This window comes from Delphinus delphis, chromosome 2 (assembly GCF_949987515.2).
Source record: "Delphinus delphis chromosome 2, mDelDel1.2, whole genome shotgun sequence".
Taxonomy (NCBI): domain Eukaryota; kingdom Metazoa; phylum Chordata; class Mammalia; order Artiodactyla; family Delphinidae; genus Delphinus; species Delphinus delphis.
In genome coordinates this window covers 107,016,851-107,041,194 of record NC_082684.1, presented here as the reverse complement: position 1 = coordinate 107,041,194, position 24,344 = coordinate 107,016,851, and the positions used below count along the sequence as shown (strand labels likewise).

At 39.7% G+C, this 24,344-nt stretch overlaps 1 protein-coding gene across 6 annotated transcripts in view; it reads left to right on the top strand.

The window, feature by feature from the left end:
- Nucleotides 1–5,346: 5,346 nt before the first annotated feature.
- FANCI (FA complementation group I) overlaps nt 5,347–24,344 on the top strand; it is a 76,396-nt gene continuing 57,398 nt past the window's right edge. For 2 of the 6 annotated variants that reach the window (XM_060005445.1, XM_060005440.1), the window contains exons 1-4: nt 5,347–5,413; nt 5,708–5,819; nt 8,209–8,311; nt 14,252–14,324. In XM_060005445.1, the coding sequence (XP_059861428.1) occupies nt 8,228–8,311; nt 14,252–14,324 (157 nt within the window). In that variant the 5' untranslated portion in view covers nt 5,347–5,413; nt 5,708–5,819; nt 8,209–8,227. Of the gene's footprint in view, nt 5,425–5,634; nt 5,820–8,208; nt 8,312–14,251; nt 14,325–24,344 lie in introns of those variants that run through there. The other 4 variants (XM_060005443.1, XM_060005444.1, XM_060005442.1 and 1 more) reach the window with 4 other exon arrangements.

Sequence of the window (24,344 nt, the reverse complement as noted above, 5' to 3'; positions counted from 1 at the left end):
TCATCAAAGGGGCAGAGATGGCTGCTCAAAGTTTGCTGATTATTTACAAGCCAGAGCAATTCACTAGGTTCACAACTGGCCTGATTTTTTCAAAAAACTTTTTTATTTTGTCATAATTTCAGAATTACAGGTCACAAAAATAGTACAGAAACTTCCCATATGCCCTTCACCTAGAAGTTAACATTTTATCACATTTGCTTTACAATTCTCTGTCAATATATACATACCATATTTTTTTTCTAAACCATTTTAGTGTAAGTTGCAGACATGATGCCCCTCTTCTCCTAAATACTTCAGGATGTATTTCCTAAAAACAAAACATTCTCTTAATTAACCACAGTATGAATATCCAAATGAGGAAATGAACATTGTTATAATACAATTGAATAGTCCATAAACCTGAATCAAATATCACCAGTTTTAAGGGACCAGTTTTTTGGGGGTTTTTTTGGCTGCTTTGGGTCTTCGTTGCTGCGCATGGGCTTTCTCTAGTTGTGGTGAGCGGGAGCTACTCTTCATTGCTTCACATTGAGGTGGCTTCTCATTGCAGAGCATGGGCTCTAGGCACACAGGCTTCAGTAGTTGTGGTGCATGGGCTCAGTAGTTGTGGCATGCGGGCTCAGTAGTTGTGGTCTGCAGGCTCAGTAGTTGTGGCACAAGGGCTTAGTTGCTCTGTGGCATGTGGGATCTTTGCTGACAAGGGATCGAACCCATGTCCCCTGCATTGGCAGGTGGATTCTTAACCACAGCGCCACCAGCGAAGTCCCCAAGGGGCCAATTTTTAAGGATTACTTTCCACCCTACTTCCCCTTTCCCAAGTCCTCTTCCTGTCTTCCAGGCAGGCCTCTGAGAAACAAGAGACGGAGCAGGGTAATGGAACTAAACTTTTTGTTTGTTTGTTGTTGTTGTTTTTGTTGTTTTGAACTTTTAATCTTCAAATGACTGCCGATTCACAGGAAGTTTCAAAAGCAGTAATGTAGTTTTAAGTCAAAATTTTCATTTTGAAATTTAACATTTCATTGAAATAATTTAAAAACCTATTTTTCTAAGGATGTGTTCATAATTTTGCACCCATTTAACAAATATCTGAAGCACCCACTGTGTGCCACTTTTCCAGACCCTGGGATTACAAATGGTGAGCTGTTAAACCTCTACCTTAAACCCTACTAAGTCGGAATTTCTTCAGGATGGAGTCAGATGGTTCTTCTTAACAATCCTGTGACCTGCCCACGTAGTAGGATCTTTTTTTTAATCTTAATCATTTCTAAGTATACACTTCAGTAGCGTTAAGTACATTCACATCGTTGAGAAACAGATATCCAGAACTTTTTCATCTTACAAAACTGAAACTCTAAACCTGTTAAACAAGAGCTCTCCAATTCACCTTCTCCCCAGCCCCTGGCAACCACCATTCTACTTTTTGTTTCTTGGAGTTTGAATCCTTTAGATACCTCATGTGAGTGGAATCATACAGTATTTGTCTTTTTGTGACTGGCTTATTTCACTTAACATAATGTCCTTCGGTATCATCTATGTTGTAGCACGTGAAGGGATTTCATTCCTTTTTAAGGCTGAATAGTATTCCACTGTATGGATACACCACATTCTGTTTATCCGTTCGTCTGCCCATGGATGTTTGGGTTGTCTCCACCTTTTCACTATTATGAATAATGCTTCCCTGAATATGGGTGTACAGATATCTGATTAAGATCCTGATTTCAATTCTTTTGTATATACACTCTGAAGTGGGATTGCCGGAGGGAGCTGAAACTATTTTTTTTAATTCAAAAGATACTTTATTGGTAAAAAATACTAAACATCTGAAACTTCAGTGACTTGTAATCTTTTTGCAATAGTAACATCAACACGGATCACCAGAACTACACGATTAAGTGCTCCTAAACACTAGGCTCCTTATACATGCTACCTTGATTATTCTCTCAAGCAATGCCGCCCTTAAACCCAGGCAACTGGAGTGCTTGAACTGGGTGGGTGCCTCAATAGCTCCCTTCCTAGATGATGAGGAGTCCAAGAAACTTGGAGTGTGAACGCACTGAAGCCCATGTGCCCTCCTTTAGACCATGCTTGGGGTACCTTCCCAAACATCCCCAAGCTCAGTTCCTCGGCCTTTACAGGCTCCTTCCTAAGTCCACCCTCCCCAGAGTGGACCTGCTAGTGTGCACAGCATAGTCAAGGGTAGCCAAGGGCAGCTTTAGAGGAGAGACATGGTGTGGATTTTCAGGCTGGGTGTCCACATGCAGGCATATGAAGCCCTTCACACTGCAGGATAGAGTGGGGAATGATAGGGGGCCTCCATTTGTACTTTTCTCTGGACTCCTGCAAATACCAGTAGCTATAATATTATTATCCAAACATGAGCTACTGACAAGGTCTGAAGAACATTTGATTCCAGTGTTGTAAACCTGTTTTTAACTGGCTGTGTTTTCTAGAATCAGTGTATCACTAGCTGACCAGTGTATGGAGTCTAGTCAGTTGAAGCAGATTGGTAAGATTTGCTGCTTAGTAAGGAAGCTTGCACCAGTGTGAAAAACATTGTTATGAATCTAAGTCTGTTCTCTTCCTTTGCATATGTAACACCCATTAGCACTAATGGAAAAGACAGATGATACATTCATGCAACAAGGGGAGGCAAGACCCCCTGCCGCAATTGTCAACGCCAGTGGGTAGATGCTCACACAGGCAATGCAATAAGTGCACCTGGGATGCAAAAATGAAAGTTCAAAAAGGCAAATGAGCCCTTTTGAGCTACACAAATTCATGGCTGCCTGGCTCAGTCCCAGAAGCAGCCTGGAAAGGTGGTTTTGTGGGGAGAAGATGAGGTAAAGTCATCTGATTCCTTGGCAAGCTAAAGGATTCCTCTCAGGAATAATCTTCCAACCCCGCTGCTGTGTTTTAGCCAAATATCACAGCTTAATATTGGGCCAGAAACGTGGTAGAAGTAAAAAGTACTTAAGTAGTGTCATAGGCTTCCCTGGTGGCACAGTGGTTGGGAGTCTGCCTGCCAGTGCAGGGAACGCGGGTTCGAGCCCTGGTCTGGGAGGATCCCTCATGCCGTGGAGCAGCTGGGCCCGTGTGCCGCAACTACTGAGACTGTGCTCTAGAGCCTGTGAGCCACAACTACTGAGCCTGCATGCCACAGCTGCTGAGGCCCGCAATCCTAGAGTCTGTGCTCTGCAACGGGGTAGGCCACCGCAGTGAGAGGCCTGCACGCTGCAGCGAGGAGTGGCCTCCACTTGCTGCAGCTGGAGGGGCCTGTGTGCAGCAACGAAGACCCAGCACAACCCAAAATAAATAAATAAATAAATTTATTTTAAAAAAAGAAGCGTCATAAACAAGTAGCAGACCTAGGCACCTGAGAGGCATCATTCTCTTCCAGCCGCTATGTTTCTTCCAGAACTGGCCAAATAGATCCATCCTACCCCTGGGAACTGGGAGACAGGCTCCAGACTGAATGCCCCCTGATCTTAGCATTCCTTCACATGCCATCCCATGGTCTCACATTTGGCAAGTCCAAATCTGAAGGCTTCATCATCAACTCAAACTTTCATCCTTCCCTGTGTGTCAGTCAACTGGCAGTATCACCAGGGTGCACCCAGTCACTCAAACCTGAATATTCCTCAAACCCCTCCCACCTCTCCCCAAGGTTGGGCCACCACCACCTATGTCCAGGACAACTTAAAGCCTCCTAAGGGGTCTTGCCTTCAACTTTCCTCACCTCCATCATCTTTTTTTTTTGGCTGCATTGGGTCTTCATTGCTGTGCATGGGCTTTCTCTAGTTGCAGCGAGCGGGGGCTACTTTTTGTTGTGGGGGCTTCTCTTATTGTGGAAGCGCGGGCTTCAGTAGTTGCAGCACACGGGCTCAATAGTTGTGGCACGGGGCTCTAGGGCACACGGGCTTCAGTAGTTGCAGCACACGGGCTCAATAGTTGTGGCACGGGGCTCTAGGGCACACGGGCTTCAGTAGTTGTGGATTGCAGGCTCTAGAGTGCAGGCTCAGTAGCTGTGGTGCATGAGTTGAGTTGCCCGCAGCATGTGGGATCTTCCTGCACCAGGGATCGAACCCGTGTCCCCTGCATTGTCAGGCGGATTCTTAACCACTGCACCACCAGGGAAATCCCCACCATCTCTTTTAAATAACCTCTGCAGCACTCACCTGTCAGAAATATTGTTCTACAAAGTGAATACAATCACGCCCTTCCACTTCAGCTGTTCCCCACTTGCTCCTGATGTGAAAAAGATTAACAAGCCCCTGCTTTCCCACCCCCACCCGAAGCACCTGCACCTCCCGAACCAGCCAGACGCTGGATTGCTTGTTGCTGTCAGGCCCTTTGCACAAGCTGCCCGTTCAACGTAGTACAGGTTCTCGAACCTCTCCTCCATTTCTCTTTGCTCTACTATCAGTTGTTCATTTAAGAAATATTTACTGAGCATTTACTGCTTTGCCAGGCTTTGTGCTAAATGCTGAGATTTTGTATGCAATAAGCCCCCTGGCCACATGAGGCTTACATTTTAGGGCTGTCGACTGAAAGAAAAGTGCATAACCTAAAAGTTGTGAGTTAAGTTTTATCCAGGTACCTTACTGAGGACTATAGCCCAGGAGACAGCCTCTGAGATAGCTTTGAGGACCTGCTCTGAAGAGTTAAGGGAGGAGCCAGGATATATATGAGTTTTCGGGGTTTTTTTTGTGGGGGGGAGATCCATGTAATCAAAGATCAAGATTACTGATCACAAAAAACAGATATTTCAAGTTAATGACTTAAGTGCTTTCCTATGTATGGGAAGATGCAAGAATCTGGGTTCATTGAAACTTTTCCTTAGATATGCATCTTAACTATCCAAGGATCCTTACACCCAAAGCACAAAATGTTTCCTGTTTTTCTCCACCCTGAGCTCCCCTCAGGCACACTGAGGCCAACAACTGCAGTTGCTACAGCCTTGATCCCTATAGAAATGGAATGGCAGGCAACCCTTTTTTCCTTTACAGGAGTTACACCTCCACTGGCACAAGGAGTAGAACACCTTCCTGAGCCTTCCAGGCACTTCCAATGCAAAGACCTCTACAGCTATCACTAGATTCATCCCCTTTCTCACTGACCCTTTCCCCAAGAGTACACAAGAAGGCCTTAACTGGTCAAGGCACCGTGGTGGCCACACCCAGGCCACACTGCCCTGGCTCACTCTGCGGTCCCGAATTGGAGTTCTAAGGCTGCCCCCCCCACAGTGAGTGGGATCGTCCCAGGAGTTTCCCCCTCCCTTCTGCCTTAATGGTACGCCCCATGCGCGTGCTCCCGGGCGGCGGAAGTGAGCCGCGGGAGGCGGGAGCCGCTGCGCCTGGTAACGGAAGTTTGGCGGCGTTGGGTTGAGCGGACTTTTTGGAAGCTTTTGGAGGAGGTGAGGCTGAGGTGACCGTCTGGAGGGGCTTCGCGCGTTGCAGGGGCGGTGGGACTCAGCCCCGGGGAGGTAGCGGGTCTGGGAGGACAGGAGGACCCCACTTCCATTGTGACGTTCTGGCGTTTTCCTTGGCTTGGAAGGGTCGATGTGCCCTGCCGTCTCCCTCCGCGTTGGTGGGCCGTCCCTGCTCCCCGGGCGTGCTACACTCTCGGCCCTCCTGTTAAATTCTTCCTCTCCATCAGCGCTTAGCTCCTACGTCTGAGAAATTTCTCTAAACCTGTTTCGCCTTTTTAGCTCGGTCACAGCGCACATCACCAGCTGCCTCATTTTATAGTTTCCCTATTTGTGTTTACATCTTGCTCTCTGAGGAGTCCCGGCGCAAGACCCGCGGCGTTTCACTTCTGTGGTGAGTCACTAACCTCAGGGCCTCTTGACAAAGAATCTGCAGCCACCTATCTGTTACTCATCTCTGGTTTTAGGAAGAATTTAGCAAATGTACCTGCTGAAATAGAGTTCAGCATCTTCCCCTTAGGGCTGGACGTCTCTTTTAGTCGGTATACCTTGTTTGCATCCTCTACTGCCACCCAGCCCCTAACAGAGGGTAGCAGGTAAAAGCATGGGATTTGGGGTCCGGAGCTGGACAGACTCGGATTTCAGTTCTGCTTCTACCCTTACTAGCCTTCTAACTTCGGGGATTTGGGGAAATTCCTTAATCTCTCTGAATCCCAAAAGATCTTTATCTAAATTGGGAGTAATAACACAGACCTCATAAGGTTGGTGTGAGGATCAAATTAATGAGTGTAAAGTGCTGGGCCCAGGGTCTTGCCCATTGTAGGGATTCAGTCATTCATTTGTTCAGCAGATATTTATTGGGCACCTTTTATGAGCTAGATACTGTGCTAAGTACTGGAGGTTCAGTGTTAAACAAAACCAGACAGGTTCCCCTGCACTCCTGGAGTTTGAAGTGGAGTGGGAGGTGTAGTTCTTAAGCTAATAATTACAAATGTAATGTTAAAAGTGTGGTGATGGTGAGAGAGATTACAGTTGCATTGAAAGAATGTAATAGGGGAGTGTTTAATCTAGACTGAGCTTCTAAGGAAGTGTGGATTGAGCTGAGATCTGAAGAATTTGTAGGAATTAACAATAAAAGATTGGCAAGCAGCAGATGAAAGGAGGGGTATTTGTGTAAGTTCCAGACAGAAAATCATGTGTAAGGGTCTGTGGCGAGAGGAACTTGGGGGTTTGAAGGACTGAAAACAATTCAGTGTGCCTGGAGAATAGAGTGAGGAAGGGGAGTTAGCATGGACCAGACCTTTTTATCCTGAATTCAGGATTTTGGACTGATATGAGAGTAATGGAAAGCCACTGAAGAGTTTTAAGTTAAGGATGGAGATTGAGGGAGGATAAGTCACATAATCTGGTTTGTGTTTCAAAAACATTATTTTAGCTGCTGTGTGGGGGACAAGTTAGGAAACTATGCAGTAGTTCAGGTGAGAGATGATGGTGGCTTTGGAGTAATGTGGAGGTAGTGGATCTCAGAGAGAAGTAGACTTGAGAGATGTTTTAGGGGGGTAACATCATCAGGACTTGGTAGTGGATGTGGAGGATGAAGGTGAAGTGGTTAAGAATGTTGTCCAGATTTTTGGTTTCAGCAGCTGAGTGGATGATGGTACAATTTATAGAGATTGGAAACGAAGAAATGCAGGAGGAGGAGCAGGTCTTCTTTCCATCAGTGTGCATTTCCCCCTTCCCATAATACTCCCATAGCTACACACTAACTCCTGTCTGTCTAATGTGCTTCCATTTCACCCTTTCCTTTCTACTCCCCAGAGTCACCACCCTAAGACAGGCCTTTGTCACTACCACTAAAATAGCCCCCAGTAGCCTCTTAGCCTCTGTTCTTCCTCCTTACTCCCTCCCTGCTTTAATCTGCACATTGATGCCAGATTCAGTTTCCTCAAACACTGTTTCAATCTTGTCAGATTATCTTTTACTACAGAAATTTTTGTTGCCATCTATTATTTACAGAATAAAATCTGAATTCCTTAACCTGGCTTTTAAGAGCTTGTGCAGTTTAGTCCCACCCTTTCTTTGTAGCTTTCCTACTCACTACTCCCCTACTTGAACCCTCTACTACTCATTTTCCCCAAATAAATTTTTCAGATTGTCTTATGAATGCCTTTGTTCATGATACTCTCCTTCCCAATAATGTATACCATGTGGTTATCTTGACTGTCTAAATTTAATCTTTAAGTTCCAGTTTAAGCTTTCCTCTGCTGGGAAGGCTTCTTGATGTTTGAGCACACATTTATTTCTTAGCCTTGTTAACTTCTCATTTGTTTTTACACCATTTAATGGGTATAAATGTATTTACAGTGCTGTTGATTTATTCATTTATCAAGTGTTACTTTATTATATGTTATAATATTCTTGTGTATGTGTCAATAATAATTTATTATATATTTGCTATACTGTTAAATGATAGCTTTGTTCTGGGCAGCATACTGGGTAGATGCTTAAAAAAAATAATAAAAATGTGGCTTGGAATTAGGAAACCACTTGATTAGACTACAACTTTCTAATAAGGAAATTCCAGGGAATTCTCAAGATTATTTTGGTTTGGATAAGAATCACCTACTCATACTAGTTGGTAATCCTTAGCCTGTTGAGTACCCACTGTGTACGTAGTCTATAATATGTATGAAATACTCAGTTAACAGGTAGAGAAGGGAAAAAAAAATCAAACTTGTTTCCTTCTGGAAGTTTGATCCAGCTCTGACATTTTCCCTTTCCAGTTTCTTGATATGTGCAACAATGGACCAGAAAATTTTATCTCTAGCAGCAGAAAAAACAGCAGACAGACTGCAAAAATTTCTTCAAACCCTGAAAGAAGATGATGTGAGTATTAGGAAGGATGTTCTGCCAAAAGCAAATGTCAAGCATGATAACAAATTCAAGGGACATGTTAGAAAAATTAATTCTGCCACTTCATCTATCCCCCACTCTCCTTAGGATCAAGGATTTATTTGGTAACAACTCATAGATAAAAAGAAATGGGAGAGAGGAAGAGATATGCACAATTTAAGGGCATTTGTGTACATTTATACAACTGTATTTGTTTGTTTGTTTATTGATTGATTGCTGCAACGTGCAGCATGCGGGATCTTAGTTCCCTGACCAGGGATCAAACCGATGTCCCCTGAAGTGGAAGCGTGAAGTCTTAACTGCTGAACCACCAGGGAAATCCCTACAACTGTATAATATTTAAATGACATTTATGCAACCGTATAAGCAAATTAGTATACTTTTTAGTTCTTAGAACAATCCTATTTGAAAGCAATATCCAGACTGTAGTTATTGATGTGAGACATTAGATTTGCCTGTTGATGCTTCATTTATATTTTTCCCTAAAGAAGTTCATAAGTAGTAAGATATTTTGAAATTATTAGGAAAAGTGAAAAACAACCAATTTACATTGTGTCTTCACTATAAGTATATGATTATAAAATGGGACAATAATTACCTTCTATGTTAGGCTTTCTAATCTTTCTCTCCTGATATACTTCTCCTTATTCCATTATAAATGATCTCAGCTTATTCAGATCCCTACATGGAAAATAATCCCTCCTTAAAATTAACCTTAAACATTAGTATATATGTATAGACAAATTAAGACTTTGAGTATTATTATTGTTTTTTAAATTTCTTTAATGTTATATCTATTTATTTTTGGCTGCATTGGGTCTTCATTGCTGCGTGTGGGCTTTCTCTAGCTGCGGTGAGCAGGGGCTATTCTTTTTTGTTTTGTTTTGTTTTGTTTTGCGGTACGCGGGCCTCTCACTGTTGTGGCCTCTCCCGTTGCGGAGCACAGGCTCCGGACGCACAGGCCCAGCGGCCATGGCTCACGGGCCTAGCTGCTCTGTGGCACGTGGGATCTTCCCGGACCGGGGCACGAACCTGTGTCCCCTGCGTCGGCAGGCGGACTCTCAACCACTGCGCCACCAGGGAAGCCCTGGGGGGCTACTCTTTGTTTCGGTGCATGGGCTTCTCATTGCAGTGGCTTCTCTTGTTGCGGAGCACGGGCTTTAGGCGCGCGGGCTCGGTAGCTGTGGCTCACAGGCTCTAGAGCACAGGCTCAGTAGTTGTGGCGCATGGACTTAGTTGCTCCACAGCATGTGGGATCTTCCTGGACCAGGGATCAAACCCATGTCCCCTGCATTGGCAGGCAGATTCTTAACCACTGCGCCACCAGGGAAGCCCCGAGTGTTATGTTTTTAAGGAACTTTTTATGTGCTAGTTTTTGTGGTCATTGAAGCTAGGTGCATCTTAATCTTTGTTACCTTATGCTAACTGGGAATTGATACAGGGATGTGCTCTGATTTTTTTTTTCTTTGAAATTATCCAGAAATTGCTTTTTGTGGCACTTTTTAAGACAGCCTTTGCATGAGTTGAGAGTTGAATCATCCTATAGACAAGTTACAATTTGGTTGAAACCTGCTTTCTATTTATTTATTTACTTAGAATTTTTATCTTACCTGCTTCCAAAAGGAATTTGAGGAGGCTTTAACATTACACTATAAAATAAGTAAAAAATAAGAATTAGAACAAAACCCATGATAGATGCTATGAATTACTTCTCTGATTCATGCTTATCACAAAAAGAATTCCTATCTTGGTTTTTGTGAGGATGAAATGAGATACTGTATGCATCTAACATCTAATAGACCCTCAATAGGCATCCAGTAGACGCTGAATAAATATTAGAAAAGGTCCTTCAGCTCTTCCTATTTTAAGTTTCTTCGCTAACATGAACACAGTCCTCTGAATATTTCTGTTTTGTTAACATTACCTTTAAAAGTTTTGTACCTCAAATTGAACACAGGGCTCCACATGTGTTCTACCACTAGAGTAGAGGGGCACTAATATTTCCCTAATTCTTCCATTAATGCAGAGTCAACTTTTTGGCAGCAATATTATATTATTGTCTCATTGCTCTTACAAGCAACTAAAAACCCCAAGTCATTTTTGCATATAGGCTAAATTTCCTTCATCTCCGAACTTCAATAGTTAGTTCTTAGAACCCACATTAAAATTTTTATTTTAAATCTGTTACTTATCTTTTTAGATTAATTTGATTTCACTCCATCAAGATCTTCTTCTTGTATCCTGAGTTGACCATTGTATTAATCATCATTTTATATCCTCTATAAATTTGATAAGCATTCCAGCAATATATGCATTCAGTCCATTTGATAAAAATGTCCATAGAAGATGTGCTTAAGAGTAAAAAATTATAAAACACATAAAGCAAGTCCATGACAAGGAAGACTGACATATCCAGCAGTGGGAAAATTTACATTCAAAGATTTAGAGAGAATAGAGGAATCTAAAAGGGACTGCTAGAATAAAAGTAGAAGGTAATAAAGTGGAGAACAGTAGATCAAATTAATACATAAAAATCCTGGTTCTTTGAAAAATAGACAAAACTATTAACTAATCAAGAAAACAATGGAGTAAGCACAGATACACTAAATAAGAAATGACATGGGGGAAATAACTTTTCATATAGAGAAAAATCTCAAAAATTACTAAGAGACTACTCTATATATCTACTACAAATAAATTTGAAAATGTAGATGCAATGGATAATTTCTTAGGAACATACAGTTTAATTAAATTGACCCAATTTGAGATGGAAAGCTTAACCAGATCAATTTCTATAAAAGAAAAACAGAGTTATCAAGCAATTACTTGACACAAAAATACCAGGTCCAGAAGTTTCATAGGAAACGTCTACCAAATCTTTAGAGATCAGAGGTAAGAGATAGTCCCAATGCCACATAAATTGTTTTAGAGTATATATAATACATAATGAAAAATGTGCATATATAAGGAAAACTTCCAAGTGCTTTTTATAAAGTATAACATTGATACCCCAAACCTGATAAAGACAGCTTGAAGGGGCTTCCGTTGGTCAAATTTGAACATTGAAATAGTCAAGTTCAGTTATGAATTATAAACCACTGAAAAATATAGAAATTTGTGAGTCTGTATTGATAATAAATGATGAGGAGGGCTCTTGCTTACCACAGAGTTAGAAAATCATCATTTGGCAACCATCATGATAAAGATTGGATCAGGCAGGAAGCATCAGTGGATGCTAAATCCAGGAAGAATTTTTTAACTCTGTTTTGAGTTGATTTTAGACTTACAGAAAAGTTGTAAAAATAATAGAGTTTCCACCTATCCCTCTCTGTTGGTGTCTCTTTTTTCTTTACATTTTCTCCCTGGATGATCTTACATGTTCTCACTGAGCTCCGCTTTGGCATATTCAGTTATCGATTTGACATCTCCACTTGGATATCTTAAGAGTAACAGTTCTGAGCGCCACATCTGATCTGCTGAATCAAAAACTGCACGTGGAGTTCTCTGTTTTAACAAGCCCTCTGGATGATTTAGATGCTTGCTTAATCCGAAATTTTCACCATATCTGTAAATGGTGCCACCATCTACCCAGTTAGTTGCTTAAGCCAGAAATTTGAGTCCTCCTTGATTTCTTCTTTTCCTTCATCACCACACCCATTTCACGTCTAAAGCATGAGGAAGTCTGTCTTAGTCCATTCAGGCTGCTGTAACAAAATACGGTAGACTGGGTGACTTATAACAACAAACATTTATTTCTCATAGTTCTGGAGACTGGAAATCCTAGATGATGGTGCCAGTGTGGTCGAGTGAGGGCCCTCTTCTGGGTTGCAGACTTCGCATTATACCCTCATATGGTAGAAGCAGCCTGGGGGCTCTGTGGGATCTCTTACAAGAGCACTAATCCCATTCATGGGAGTTCCACCCTCATACCTAATCACCTCCCAAAGGCCCCACCTCCAAATACCATAACATTGGGTATTAGGATTCTAACGTGTGAATTTTGGGGGGACATAAACATTCAGACCATAGCGAAGTCCTACTGATCAAGCTCTCAAATATATCTTCAGTCTACGGATCTTCCCCAAATTTTGATGGGGTTACATCCCAATAAACCCATTTTAAGTTGAAAATATTCTAAGTTGGAAATGCATTTAATACACCTAACCTACCAAACATCCTAGCTTAGCCTAGCCTTACCTTAAACGTGCCAAGAATGCTTACATTAGCCTACAGTTGGGCAAAATCATCTAACACAAAGCCCATTTTACAATAAAGTGTTGAATATCTCATGTAATTTATTGAATACTGTACTGAAAGTGAAAAACAGAATGGTTGCGTGGGTACAGAATAGTGTATCAGTTGTTTATCCTTGTGATCCTGCAGCTGATTGCTAGCCCAGGAAAAGATAAAAATTCGAAATACAGTATCTACTGAATGCCTACCACTTTTGCCCCATTGTAAAGTTGAAAAATTGTAAGTTGAACTGTTATAAGTTCGGGGCCATCTGTACTTTTCTTCGTCTTACAAAGTACTACAAACTGAGTACCTTAAACAATAGACAGTTATTTTTAAAGTTCTAGGAACTGGAAGTCCAGGATGACGGTGTTGGCATTGTTGTTGGTTCCTGCTGAGGGCTGTGATCATCTGTTCCGTGCGTCTTGCCTAGCTTCTGGTGGTTTGCTGACAATCTTTAGCATTCCTTGCCTTGTGTCACCCATGGTCTCTGCCTTCACTTTCACATGGCATTCTCGCTGTGTATGTGTTTCTGTCCAAATTTCCCCTTTTTCTAAGGACATTAGTCATACTGGATTAGGGCCTACCCATATGACCTCAAGCTTAACTATTTACACCTACAATGACCCTATTTCCAAATAAGATCACATTCTGAGATGCTGGGGGTTAGAGCTTAAACATGAATTTTGGAGGGGGACACATTTCAACTCAGGACATCTCCCCTGCCATTACCTTGCTGTAGGCCACTATCATCTCTCATTTGATCACTGATAACAATCTCCTAACAGATGTCCCTATTTCACTCTTAAACCCTCCCACAACCTATTTTCTACAAAAGGAATAAGACTGATTTTTTTTAAAAAAAAACATCTATATATCACTCTCCTCTTTTCTCGTTAGTTACTTCTGTTGCACTTAGAGAAAATCTAAGCTTCCTATCATGGCCTACAAGGTTCTTATTATCTGGTTCTTGCCCATCTCCAAATTCATCTTGTGCCACTCTTTTCTTACTACTCTTCAGTCAAATTGGTCTTTTTTTTTTTTTCAGGCCATCCAATATGCCAAACTCTTTGCTCCCTCAGGGCCTTTGCACATAACAATACCTTTATCTGAAGTGTTCTTCTTTCCTCCCTTTGCATAACTAGCTCTTTCTCATCCTCCAAGTCTCTATAGAAATGTCACCTACCTCAGAGAAGCTTTCTCCCTGACTACCCTAGCTGAAGTTGCTTCCCTTTCCTCAATTATTGTCTCAGTCTTTTGTTTCTGTTACAGATTTTTTTTCTGATTTTTTTTCTTGTCGTCCTTTTCCCTCCTGCTCTACTGTAAACTGAGTCAGATTATCATGTTCATCCTTGTATCCCTAATGCCTAGGAAGAAGAACATGTTCAAAGAGTATTTGCTGAATGAATGTATATTCCCAAGAACATAGCTTGATACCTAGTGCTGATTAAATACTTAATAAACGTTTGTAGAATGAATGTATGAATAAATTTCAGTCTTGACAGCCCAGCATCATGTTAAGATCTACCCTGCTATATGTAAATAAATACGTTATTTGTGATACCTGGAGTCTCTGAAGGATATGAACTTGACAGATGTGTGTTTTTCATACCGGGAGTTTAGGTCATTCAGGTAGGGAAATTGTTGCCAGGGACTTGTAGCTTTTTCTTTTCTTTGCAGCTGGCTAATCTCCTTCAGAATCAGGCAGTGAAAGGAAAAGCTGCTGGAGCACTCCTGAGAGCCATCTTCAAAGGTAATAATAATGCCACTTCTATCTCTCTGGATTCATTGGTATATTTGTTTACTTTGGGTGCATATTGCTACTTTTCTTACTGTTTGATGCCCCACTGAGACTTTTCTGTTTTGGGGATTTTACAGAATCAACTAAAGCAGCAGTCTCCTGTCTTGTGGACATAAATAATTTTGCTATAGGGGGTTGAAGTGGCTACCTGAGATTGGATTGCTGGTTTTGGAGCCTGTAAAGGATGCACGTCATAAAATCCGCTTTGATTTATTTGTGCTTTTAAAATTGTGGAGAAGAGGACTTCCCTGGTGGTCCAGCGGTTAAGACTCCGTGCTTCCACTGCAGGCGGCACGGGTTCTATCCCTGGTCGGGGAAGTTCCGCAGGCCCTGCGGTGTAGCCAAAAAAAAAAAATTGTGAAGAGAGCAGCAATGTTTAATAGTTAATCTGTGCTTAACAAAAGAGGCTAGGGTGCTCTGAGTTTTAATGAAATGGAGTATCTTAGGTGACTTACGTAGAGATTCTTCATTCCCAGTGGGGCATATTTTTATTCCATATCTTGAACAAGGGCCAGTTCTACATTGTTGCTGGTTGTGACTCATAGTTGTTTTATAAATTGTAGTAGAATAAAATTCTACAAGCAAAAATTAAAAGTCGCTTCACACTCTTAGCAGGTAATTTTAACTTGGTTTATTTTTCTTACCCCCTCGAGTAAATTGTGTCTCTCCTTGCAAGGGTTCAAAAACACATCTTCCTATGCATGGAAAAAAAAATTTTTTTTAACATCTTTATTGGAGTATAATTACTTTACAATGGTGTGTTAGTTTCTGCTTTCTAACAAAGTGAATCAGTTATACATATGTTCCCATATCTCTTCCCTCTTGCATCTCCCTCCCTCCCACCCTCCCTATTCCACCCCTCTAGGTGGCCACAAAGCACCGAGCTGATCTCCCTGTGCTATGCGGCTGCTTCCCACTAGCTATCTGTTTTACGTTTGGTAGTGTATATATGTCCATGCCACTCTCTCACTTTGTCACAGCTTACCCTTCCCCCTCCCCATATCCTCAAGTCCATTCTCTAGTAGGTCTGTGTCTTTATTCCTGTCTTACCCCTAGATTCTTCGTGACTTTTTTTTTCTTAGATTCCATATATATGTGTTAGCATACGGTATTTGTCTTTCTCTTTCTGACTTACTTCACTCTGTATGACAGACTCTAGGTCCATCCACCTCACTACAAATAACTCAAATTTCGTTTCTTTTTATGGCTGAGTAATATTCCATTGTATATATGTGCTACATCTTTACCCATTCATCCAATGATGGACACTTAGGTTGTTTCCATCTCCGGGCTATTGTAAATAGAGCTGCAGTGAACATTTTGGTACATAACTCTTTCTGAATTATGGTTTTCTCAGGGTATATGCCCAGTAGTGGGATTGCTGGGTCATATGGTAGTTCTATTTGTAGTTTTTTAAGGAACCTCCATACTGTTCTCCATAGTGGCTGTACTAATTCACATTCCCACCAGCAGTGCAAGAGTGTTCCCTTTTCTCCACACCCTCTCCAGCATTTATTGTTTGTAGATTTTGTTTGTTTGTTTGTTTTTGTTTTGTTTTATTTTGTGGTACGTGGGCCTCTCACTGTTGTGGCCTCTCTCATTGCGGAGCAACAGGCTCCGGACTCGCAGGCTCAGTGGCCGTGGCTCACAGGCGCAGCCGCTCCGCGGCATGTGGGATCCTCCCGGACCGGGGCACAAACCCGCATCCCCTGCATCGGCAGGCAGACTCTCAACCACTGCGCCACCAGGGAAGCCCCATGTTTGTAGATTTTTTGATGATGGCCATTCTGACCAGTGTGAGGTGATACCTCATTGTAGTTTTGATTTGCATTTCTCTAATGATTAATGATGTTGAGCATTCTTTCATGTGTTTGTTGACAATCTGTATATCTTCTTTGGAGAAATGTCTGTTTAGGTCTTCTGCCCATTTTTGGATTGGGTTGTGTCTTTTTGTTACTGAGCTGCGTGAGCTGCTTGTAGATTTTGGAGATTAATCCTTTGTCAGTTGCTTCATTTGCAAATATTTTCTCCCATTCTGAGGGTTGTCTTTTGGTCTTTTTTATGGTTTCCTTTGCTGTGCAAAAGCTTTTAAGTTTCATTAGGTCCCATTTGTTTATTTTTGTTTTTATTTCCATTTCTCTACGAGGTAAAAAATTTTTTAATTGGTTAAAAATTGGAAACTTGCTAAATGACTGTTTTGTAGAAATATCAGAGAAAAGGAAATAATGAAAGATCAAAAGCAGCTGTCTATACATGCTAAGTGACAGTAATAAGAATAAGTGGAAGAAATAAGAGTAATTTCTTTCTTGGGTAGACATACCTGGAACAGATTATCATGGCTCCCACTTCTGTAAATAACCTTATTTTTACCTTATATAAAAACATAGATTTGGAAATCCTAGTTTAAAAGTATCATGAATTACCAAGTATATATGGACACTACCTCATAACCATTTTAATCCTGTTAAATCAATGGTGTAAACCAGTAGTTAGCTAATGATGACATTTTAGAAAATTGAGATATAATCCACATACTAAAAAATTCACCCTTTTAAAGTGTACATTTTTTGTTGAGATATAATTGACATTGTACAATTCACCACTTAAAATAATGCATTTCAGTGGCTTTTAGTATATTCACAGAGTTGCACACCTATCACCACAATTTCAAGAATTTTTATTACCCCTAAAAGAAACTTTGCATCCCTTAGCTGTTGCTTCCCTAAACTTCTGTTCCGCGCCAGCCCTAAGAAACCACTCATCTACTTTCTGTCTATAGGTTTGCCTATTCTGGATATTTCATATAAGTGGAATCATACAATATGTGGTCCTTTGTGACTGGCTTTCACTTACCATAAGGTTACTAAGATTCATCCATGTTGTAGCCTGTATCAGTATTTCATTCCTTTTTATTGGTGAATAATATTCCATTTTATGAATATATCATACTTGTCCATTCATGAGTTGGTGGACAATTAGGTTGTCTACACTTTTGAGCAATTATGAATACTGCTACAAGTTTTTGTGTAGACATATTTTCATTTCTCTTTAGTAAATAAGAGTAGAATTGCTGGATCATACGGTAACTCCATGTTTAACTGTTTGGGGACTGCCAAACTGTTTTCCAAAGCTGCTACATCATTTTACATTCCCACCGGTACTGAAATAAGGATGCCCATTTCCCACATCCTCTGTCAACACTTGTTATTGCCTTTTTCATTCTAGCCATTCTCGTGAGTGTGAAGTGGTATCTCACTGTGGGTTTGATTTTCATTTCCCTGATGGCTAATGATGTTGCGTATCTTTTCTTGTGCTTACTGGCCATTTGTATATCTTCTTTGGAGAAATGTCTATTCAAATCCTTTGACCTTTTAAAAATTGGGTTGTCTTTTTATTACTGAGTTCTAATATTACTTTAAATATTCTGGATACAAGTCCCTTATTAGATATATGATTCACAAAATTTTTCTCCCATTCTGGTTGTCTTTGCACTTTTTTGATGGTATCCTTTGATGCACAAAATTTTAATGCCTAATACTTATTTTTTTTGTAGCTTGCGCTTTTAGTTTTATATCTAAGAAGTCATTGCTTAATCCAAAGTCACAAAGATTTATACCTGTGTTTTCTTTTCAAAGTTTTATAGCTTTAGCTTTTAAATTTAGATCCATTTTTAGTTAATTTTTGTATATGGTGTGAGGTAGGAGTCCAGGTTCATCTTTCCCCATTTTCAATAGCACCCTTATTGAAAATCAATTGCCCATAAATGTGATGGTTTCTTTTTGGACTCACAAAATCTAGGTGTCTCTCCTTATGTCAGTACCACACTGTCCTGATTAGAATAGCTTTGTAGTAAGCTTTAAAATTAGGAAGTGTGAGTCCTCTAACTTTTTTTCTTTTTTTAGGATTAGTTTGGATATTCTGGGTTCCTTGAGTTTCCATATGACAAGATTAGCTTGTCAATTTCTGCAAGAATGGAAGCTGGGGTTTTGGTAGTGATTTTGTTGACTCTATATATGAATTTGAAAAGTATTGCTATCTTAATATGTCTTCCATTAATGAACATGGAATATCTTTCCATTTGCTTAGGTCCTCTTTCATTTCTTTCAACAGTATTTTGTACTTTTCAGAGTACAAGTCTTACACTACTTTTATTAATTTATTCCTGAGTATTTTATTCTTTTTGGTGTGATTGTAAATGGGATTGTTTTCTTAATTTAATGTTCTCAGTGTTCATTGCTAGTGTATAGAAATGCAATAGACTTTTGTATATTGATCTCATATCTTGCTACCTTCCTGTACTTGTTTATTAGCGCTAGTAGTTTCTTCTTTGTGGATTCCTTATAAACAAGATTATGTCAACTGTGAATAGATACTTTATTTCTATTTCAATCTAGATGCCTTTTGTTATTTTCTTACCTAATTACCCCAGTTGGAACCTTCAGTAGAATAGAATTGGTGAGAGTAAACATCCTTCTCTTGTTCCTGATCTCAGGGAAATCTTTCAGTTTTATATTATTGAGTGTGATGTTAGCTGTGGGTTTTTCATGGATGCCCTTTATCAGGTTAAGGAAGTTCCCTTCTAGTCTTAGTTTGTTGAGTGTTTTTTATCATGAAAAGGTATTGGAATTTTCAAATGCTTTTTCTGTGTCTACTGAGGTGATCATGTGGTTTTTATCCTTTACTCTATTTCTATGGTATATTATATTGATTTTCATACATTGAACCACTCTTGTATTCTTGGGTTAAATCCAATTTGGTTATAGAGTATAATCCTTTTTAAAATGTTGCTGGGTTCAGCTTGCTAGTATTTTGTTGAGGATTTTTGCATCTGTAGTCACAAGGGGTACTGTTCATAGTTTTCTTAGGATGTCTTTGTCTGGTTTAGGTATGAAGATAATAGTGGCCTTGTAGAATGAGTTGGGAAATGTTTCCTCCTCTTCTTTTTTTCCGAAGAGTTTGTGAAGGGTTGCAGTTAATTCTTTGTATGTTTCGTGAATTCACCAAGGAAGCCATCTGGTTTTGGGCTTTTCTTTGTAGAAGAGTTTTGATTGCTAATTCAGTCTCTTTATTTATAGGTCTGTTGTGGTTTTCTATTGTCTTTTTTAGTCAGCTTTGATACTTTGTGTCTTTATAACAATTTATCCATTTCATATAAGTTTTGTAATTAATTGGTATACAGTTATTCATTGTATTACCTTATTCTTTTTATTTCTGTAAGATTGGTAGTAATGCCCCTCTTTCATTCCTGATTTTAGTAATTTGATTCTTCTCCCTTTTTTTCTTGGTCAGTCTGAAGATTTTTCAATTTTGTTGATCTTTTCAAAGAATAAGCTTTGGTTTTCTTGATTTTTCTCTATTCTTCTATTCTCTTTTATTTATGTCTGATTTTACTTTTATATTCTTTTCACTTGCTTTGAGTTTAGTTTCCTCTTTTTATAATTTCTTATGGTGGAAGATTGGGTTATTGATTTGAGATCTTATTTTTTAATATAGGTATTTACAACTATAGATTTCGTTCTGAGCACTACTTTAGCTGTATCCAATAGCTTTTGGAATATTGTGTTTTTGTTTTCATTCATCTCAAGGTATTTTTCTAATTTCTCTGTGCTTTCTTCTTTGACCCATTGGTATTTAAGATTATGTTAATTTCCACATATTTGTGAATTTTCCAGATTCCTTCTGTTATTGATTTCTAGTTTCATTCCACTGTGGTCACAGAACATAAATGATATGATTATAATCCTTTTAAATTTATTGAGAATTTTTTTATGGCCTAATGTGTGGTTTATCCTGGAGAATGCTCCATGTGCACTTGTGAAGAATGTGTCTTCTGTTGTTGTGTGTAGTGTTCTATATAGATGTTTGTTAGATCTGGTGTGTTCAAGTCTATTTCCTTGTTGATCTTCTAATTGTTGTTCTGTTGATTATTGGAAGTGGCGTGTTGAAGTCTCCAACTATTGTTGAATTGTCTATTTCACCCTTCAGTTCTGTTAGTTTTTGCTTTGTGTATTTTGGAACTCTTTTGTTAGGTGCTTATATGTTTATAATTGTTATGCCTTGATTCTTTTATCATTATAAAATGCCCTTTTTTGTCTTTAATAGTAATTTTTGTCCTAAAGTCTACTTTTTTCTGTTATTTTTAGAGCTACTTCAGCCCCCTTTGGTTATGGTTTTCATGGTATATCTTTTCTAAACAATTTGTATCTTTGAATCTAAATTGTGTCTCTGATTGACAGCACATAATTGGATTTTTAAAAATCTGTTCTGCCAATCTTTGCCCTTTTTTAAAATAAATCTATTTATTTTATTTATTTTTGGCTGCGTTGGGTCTTCGTTGCTGTGCGCAGGCTTTCTCTAGTTGCAGTGAGCAGGGGCTACTCTTCGTTTTGCACGGGTTTCTCATTGTGGTGGCTTCTCTTGTGGAGCATGGGCCTTAGGCGCATGGGCTTCAGTAGTTGTGGCTCGTGGGCTTAGTTGCTCTGCGGCATGTGGGATCTTCCCGGACCAGGGATTGAACCCATGTCCCCTGCACTGGCAAGCAGCTTCTTAACCACTGCTCCACCAGAGAAGTCCCAATCTTTGCCTTTTGATTGGAGTATCTATCCCTTTACATTTACCATAATTGCTAAAAAAGTAGGATTGATATCTGCCATTTTGCTGTTTGTTTTCTTTACGTCGTGTCTTTTTGTTCCTCTGTTAATACCTTGTGTGTTATATGTTAAGTAGGTGTTTCCTAGTGTACCATTTTAATTCCTTTGTAATCTTTTTCACTATTTTTTTCAGTTACTTTCTTAGTGCTTGCCTTGGCGATTAGAACTGACATCTTAACACATTATTGACCGGAGACATATCAATACATTTTTAGAGAGTGCTACAATTAACATCACCATGAGAAGTTGTTAGAGCTTGAAATTGATCAAGGGTTCATGAGACAACTTATGATTGTCATTATCATTCACATTTTGCTCCGTTTGGTTTTTGCTTCAATCTTGTGTATATTATAAATGTAAAATTTTCAAAAGTGACACATCATGAAATTTTGAGTGAAAAATTTTTTGGTGAATTTTATGCAGATACTTTCTATGATTGTCCAAGTGGCATATATACTAGTGTCTCAGAAGATGATAGTTCTTCCGAATATAATTCTGATTCAGACGATGTGAGTATTAGACCAACAAAGAGACAAAAAACCTTAGTGATTGATTCTGATACAGAAAGTGAAAATGAAATTCATGGTGCAGGAGAATGCTCCTTTGCTTCTACAGAAGAGTGGCTTGAAGACAACATTTTACAAAAATTAGAATTTACAGGTGTGTCAGGTCTAACTATTGAATGTAATAACACACAAAGTGTTAGTGAAATAACAGAATTAATTTTTTGGCCAGCCAAAATAAAAGTCACCGGCCACATGCATTAGTTTCTGCAAAAATTCCCCTGGGCAATAATGAGTTAATTTATAACAATCTAGTTCAGATTAATACCAGCTTAGATTTAATAGTTATAAAACTTTGCTCTACATATAGCTTCATTCTCCCCCTTCCTCCTTTGTGCTATTATTGTCCTATAAATTACATCTTTACACATTTATTGCCACCAGTGCAGATTTATAATTGTTGTTTTATGCAGGTGTCTTATAAATCAGGAGAAAAAATAATTACAAAGTACATTTATACTGTCTTTAATATTTTCCTATGTAGTTACCTTTACTGATGTTCTCTGTTTCATGTGGATTCAAATTCTGTCTGGTGTCCTTTCATTCCAGCCTGAAAGACTCCCTTTAGCATTAGGGCAGGTCTTCTGGCAGCAAATTCTCTTTTGTTTATCTGGGAGTGTCTTAATTTCTCCATTTTGGAGGGGTAGTTTTTCTGGCTATAGAGTTCTTGGTTGACAGTTTTGGAGGGATAGTTTTTCTGGCTGTTGAGTTTTCAGTGCTTTGACTATGTTATCCCATTTCCTTCTGCCCTTCAATGATTTTTTAAAATGAGAAATCAGCTGTTAATCGTATTGAGTACTCCTTTTACCAGATGAGTTGCTTCTCTCTTGTTGCTTTCAATATTCTCTTCTTGTCTTTAACTTTTTTATTTAACTGTACAGTTCAGTGGCACTAAATGCAATAATTGCTCTATCTAGAACTTCCAGTATTATGTTGAATAGAAGTGGAAAAAGTGGGCATCCTTGTATTTTTCCTATCTTACGGAAAAGTTTTCAATCTTCACTTATTGGGTATGATGTTAAGTGTGGGTTTTTCACATATGGTTTTTTTTATGATGAGGCATCTTTGATTTTGATAGTTTGCTATGGTATGTCTAAATGTGGATCTCTTGGGTTTAACCTGTTTGGAGTTCTTTGAGCTTCTTGAATGTGGGTTTTGTTTGTTTGCTTTGTTTTTTTGGCTGCACTGTGCAGCTTGTGGGATAGTTCCCCGACCAGGGATTGAACCTAGGCCCTCGGCAGTGAAAGCCCAGAGTCCTAACCTCTGGACTGCCAGGGAATTCACTGAACGTAGATTAGTGTTCTCATTAAAATTGGGAAGTTTTTGGCCATTACTTCTTTTTTCTCCTTTCTCTCTTTCCTTTCCTTCTGGGACTTTCAGTATGTCTATGTTGGTATTCATGACGGGATCCCGCAGGTCTCTGAAGCTCTGATCATTTTTCTTCTTTTTCTTTCTGTCCCTGAGACTGGATAATCTCAATTGCTCTATCTTCAAGTTCTCTGATTCTTTCTTCTGCCAGATCAGATATCCTGTTGAGCCCCTCTAGTGGATTCTTCAGTTCAATTATTGTACTTTTTAATTCCAGAATTTTTGTTTGGTTCTTTTTTATAATTTCTGTCTCTTTATTGATATTCTCTATTTGGTGAAACATCATTCTTATATTTTCCTTTAGTTCTTTAGACATGGTTTCCTTTTGTTCTTTGAACATATTTAAAATAGCTGATTTCAGTCTTTGTCTAGTAAATCTAATATCTGGGCACTCTCAGGGACGGTTTCTATTGATTCCTTTTTTTCCTGTGTATGGACCATGCTCTTGTTTCCCTGTATGTTTTTTATTTTTTTGTTCCTGAAAACTGGACATTTTAAACGATATTTTGTGGGAATTCTGGAAATCAGATACCATCCCCCTCCCCCAGATCTGTTGTTGCTGTTGTGGTGTTGCTTTTGTTTTTATAGTTGTTCTTCTGAACTAATTTTGTGAAATATGTATTGTTTGTTGTGTATGGGCACTGTTTTATGTGGCCACTGAAGTCTCTGTTTGGTTAGCTTTGTGGTCAGCTAATGATTTGGCAAAGATTTCCTTTAAAATGCCTGGAACCAGTGAGTTTCCCAGCCTTTGCTGGGGGACCCTGTGCATGTCAGGTGCACACCTTCAGTTCTCAGGCAGGTAGCTTATAACTCCTCCTTAGCCCTTCTGCTTGTGTAGAGCCTCAGGATCATCCAGAGGTGAGAGATTAGGGTCCTCTTGGGTGTTGCCTGGCCATACTCACAGCCCTTTCCATGTGCGCAACCCTAAGTATTTTCACGGCTTCCTAGGTTCCTAGGAATATGTCAGAATGTTTCAGAGTCCCCTCTGCACCTTTCTCCAGGCTTATATTTTAAGTTCTTTGGTCAGCTTGTTGCATGCCCAACTGTTATTGCTATCCAGGCAGCTGAAAAAGTTATCACTTGCAACTGGTTTAGACAAATGCCCCTGGTAAAAGATTGCACTGGGCAAGTTCTAAGTCAGGTCAAGTAAAGACAAGTCTTGCGAGTGAAAATTTCTAGGGAATAGCCAGACAGGTCAAATAATGACAGTTATCTGGGAACTGGGCTTTGGTGGAGCTCCAGTCATATTCTGTCCCCTCCAGAGGCTGCTAGACTGATGGCTTGTACCATGAGTGTGAACTGTTGGTTTTAAAGACTATTGGACTGGTGGGGGGTAGGGGTTAGGAGGTGGAATGAGGGCATGTTGAAACACAACAGAGCTTGCTATTCTC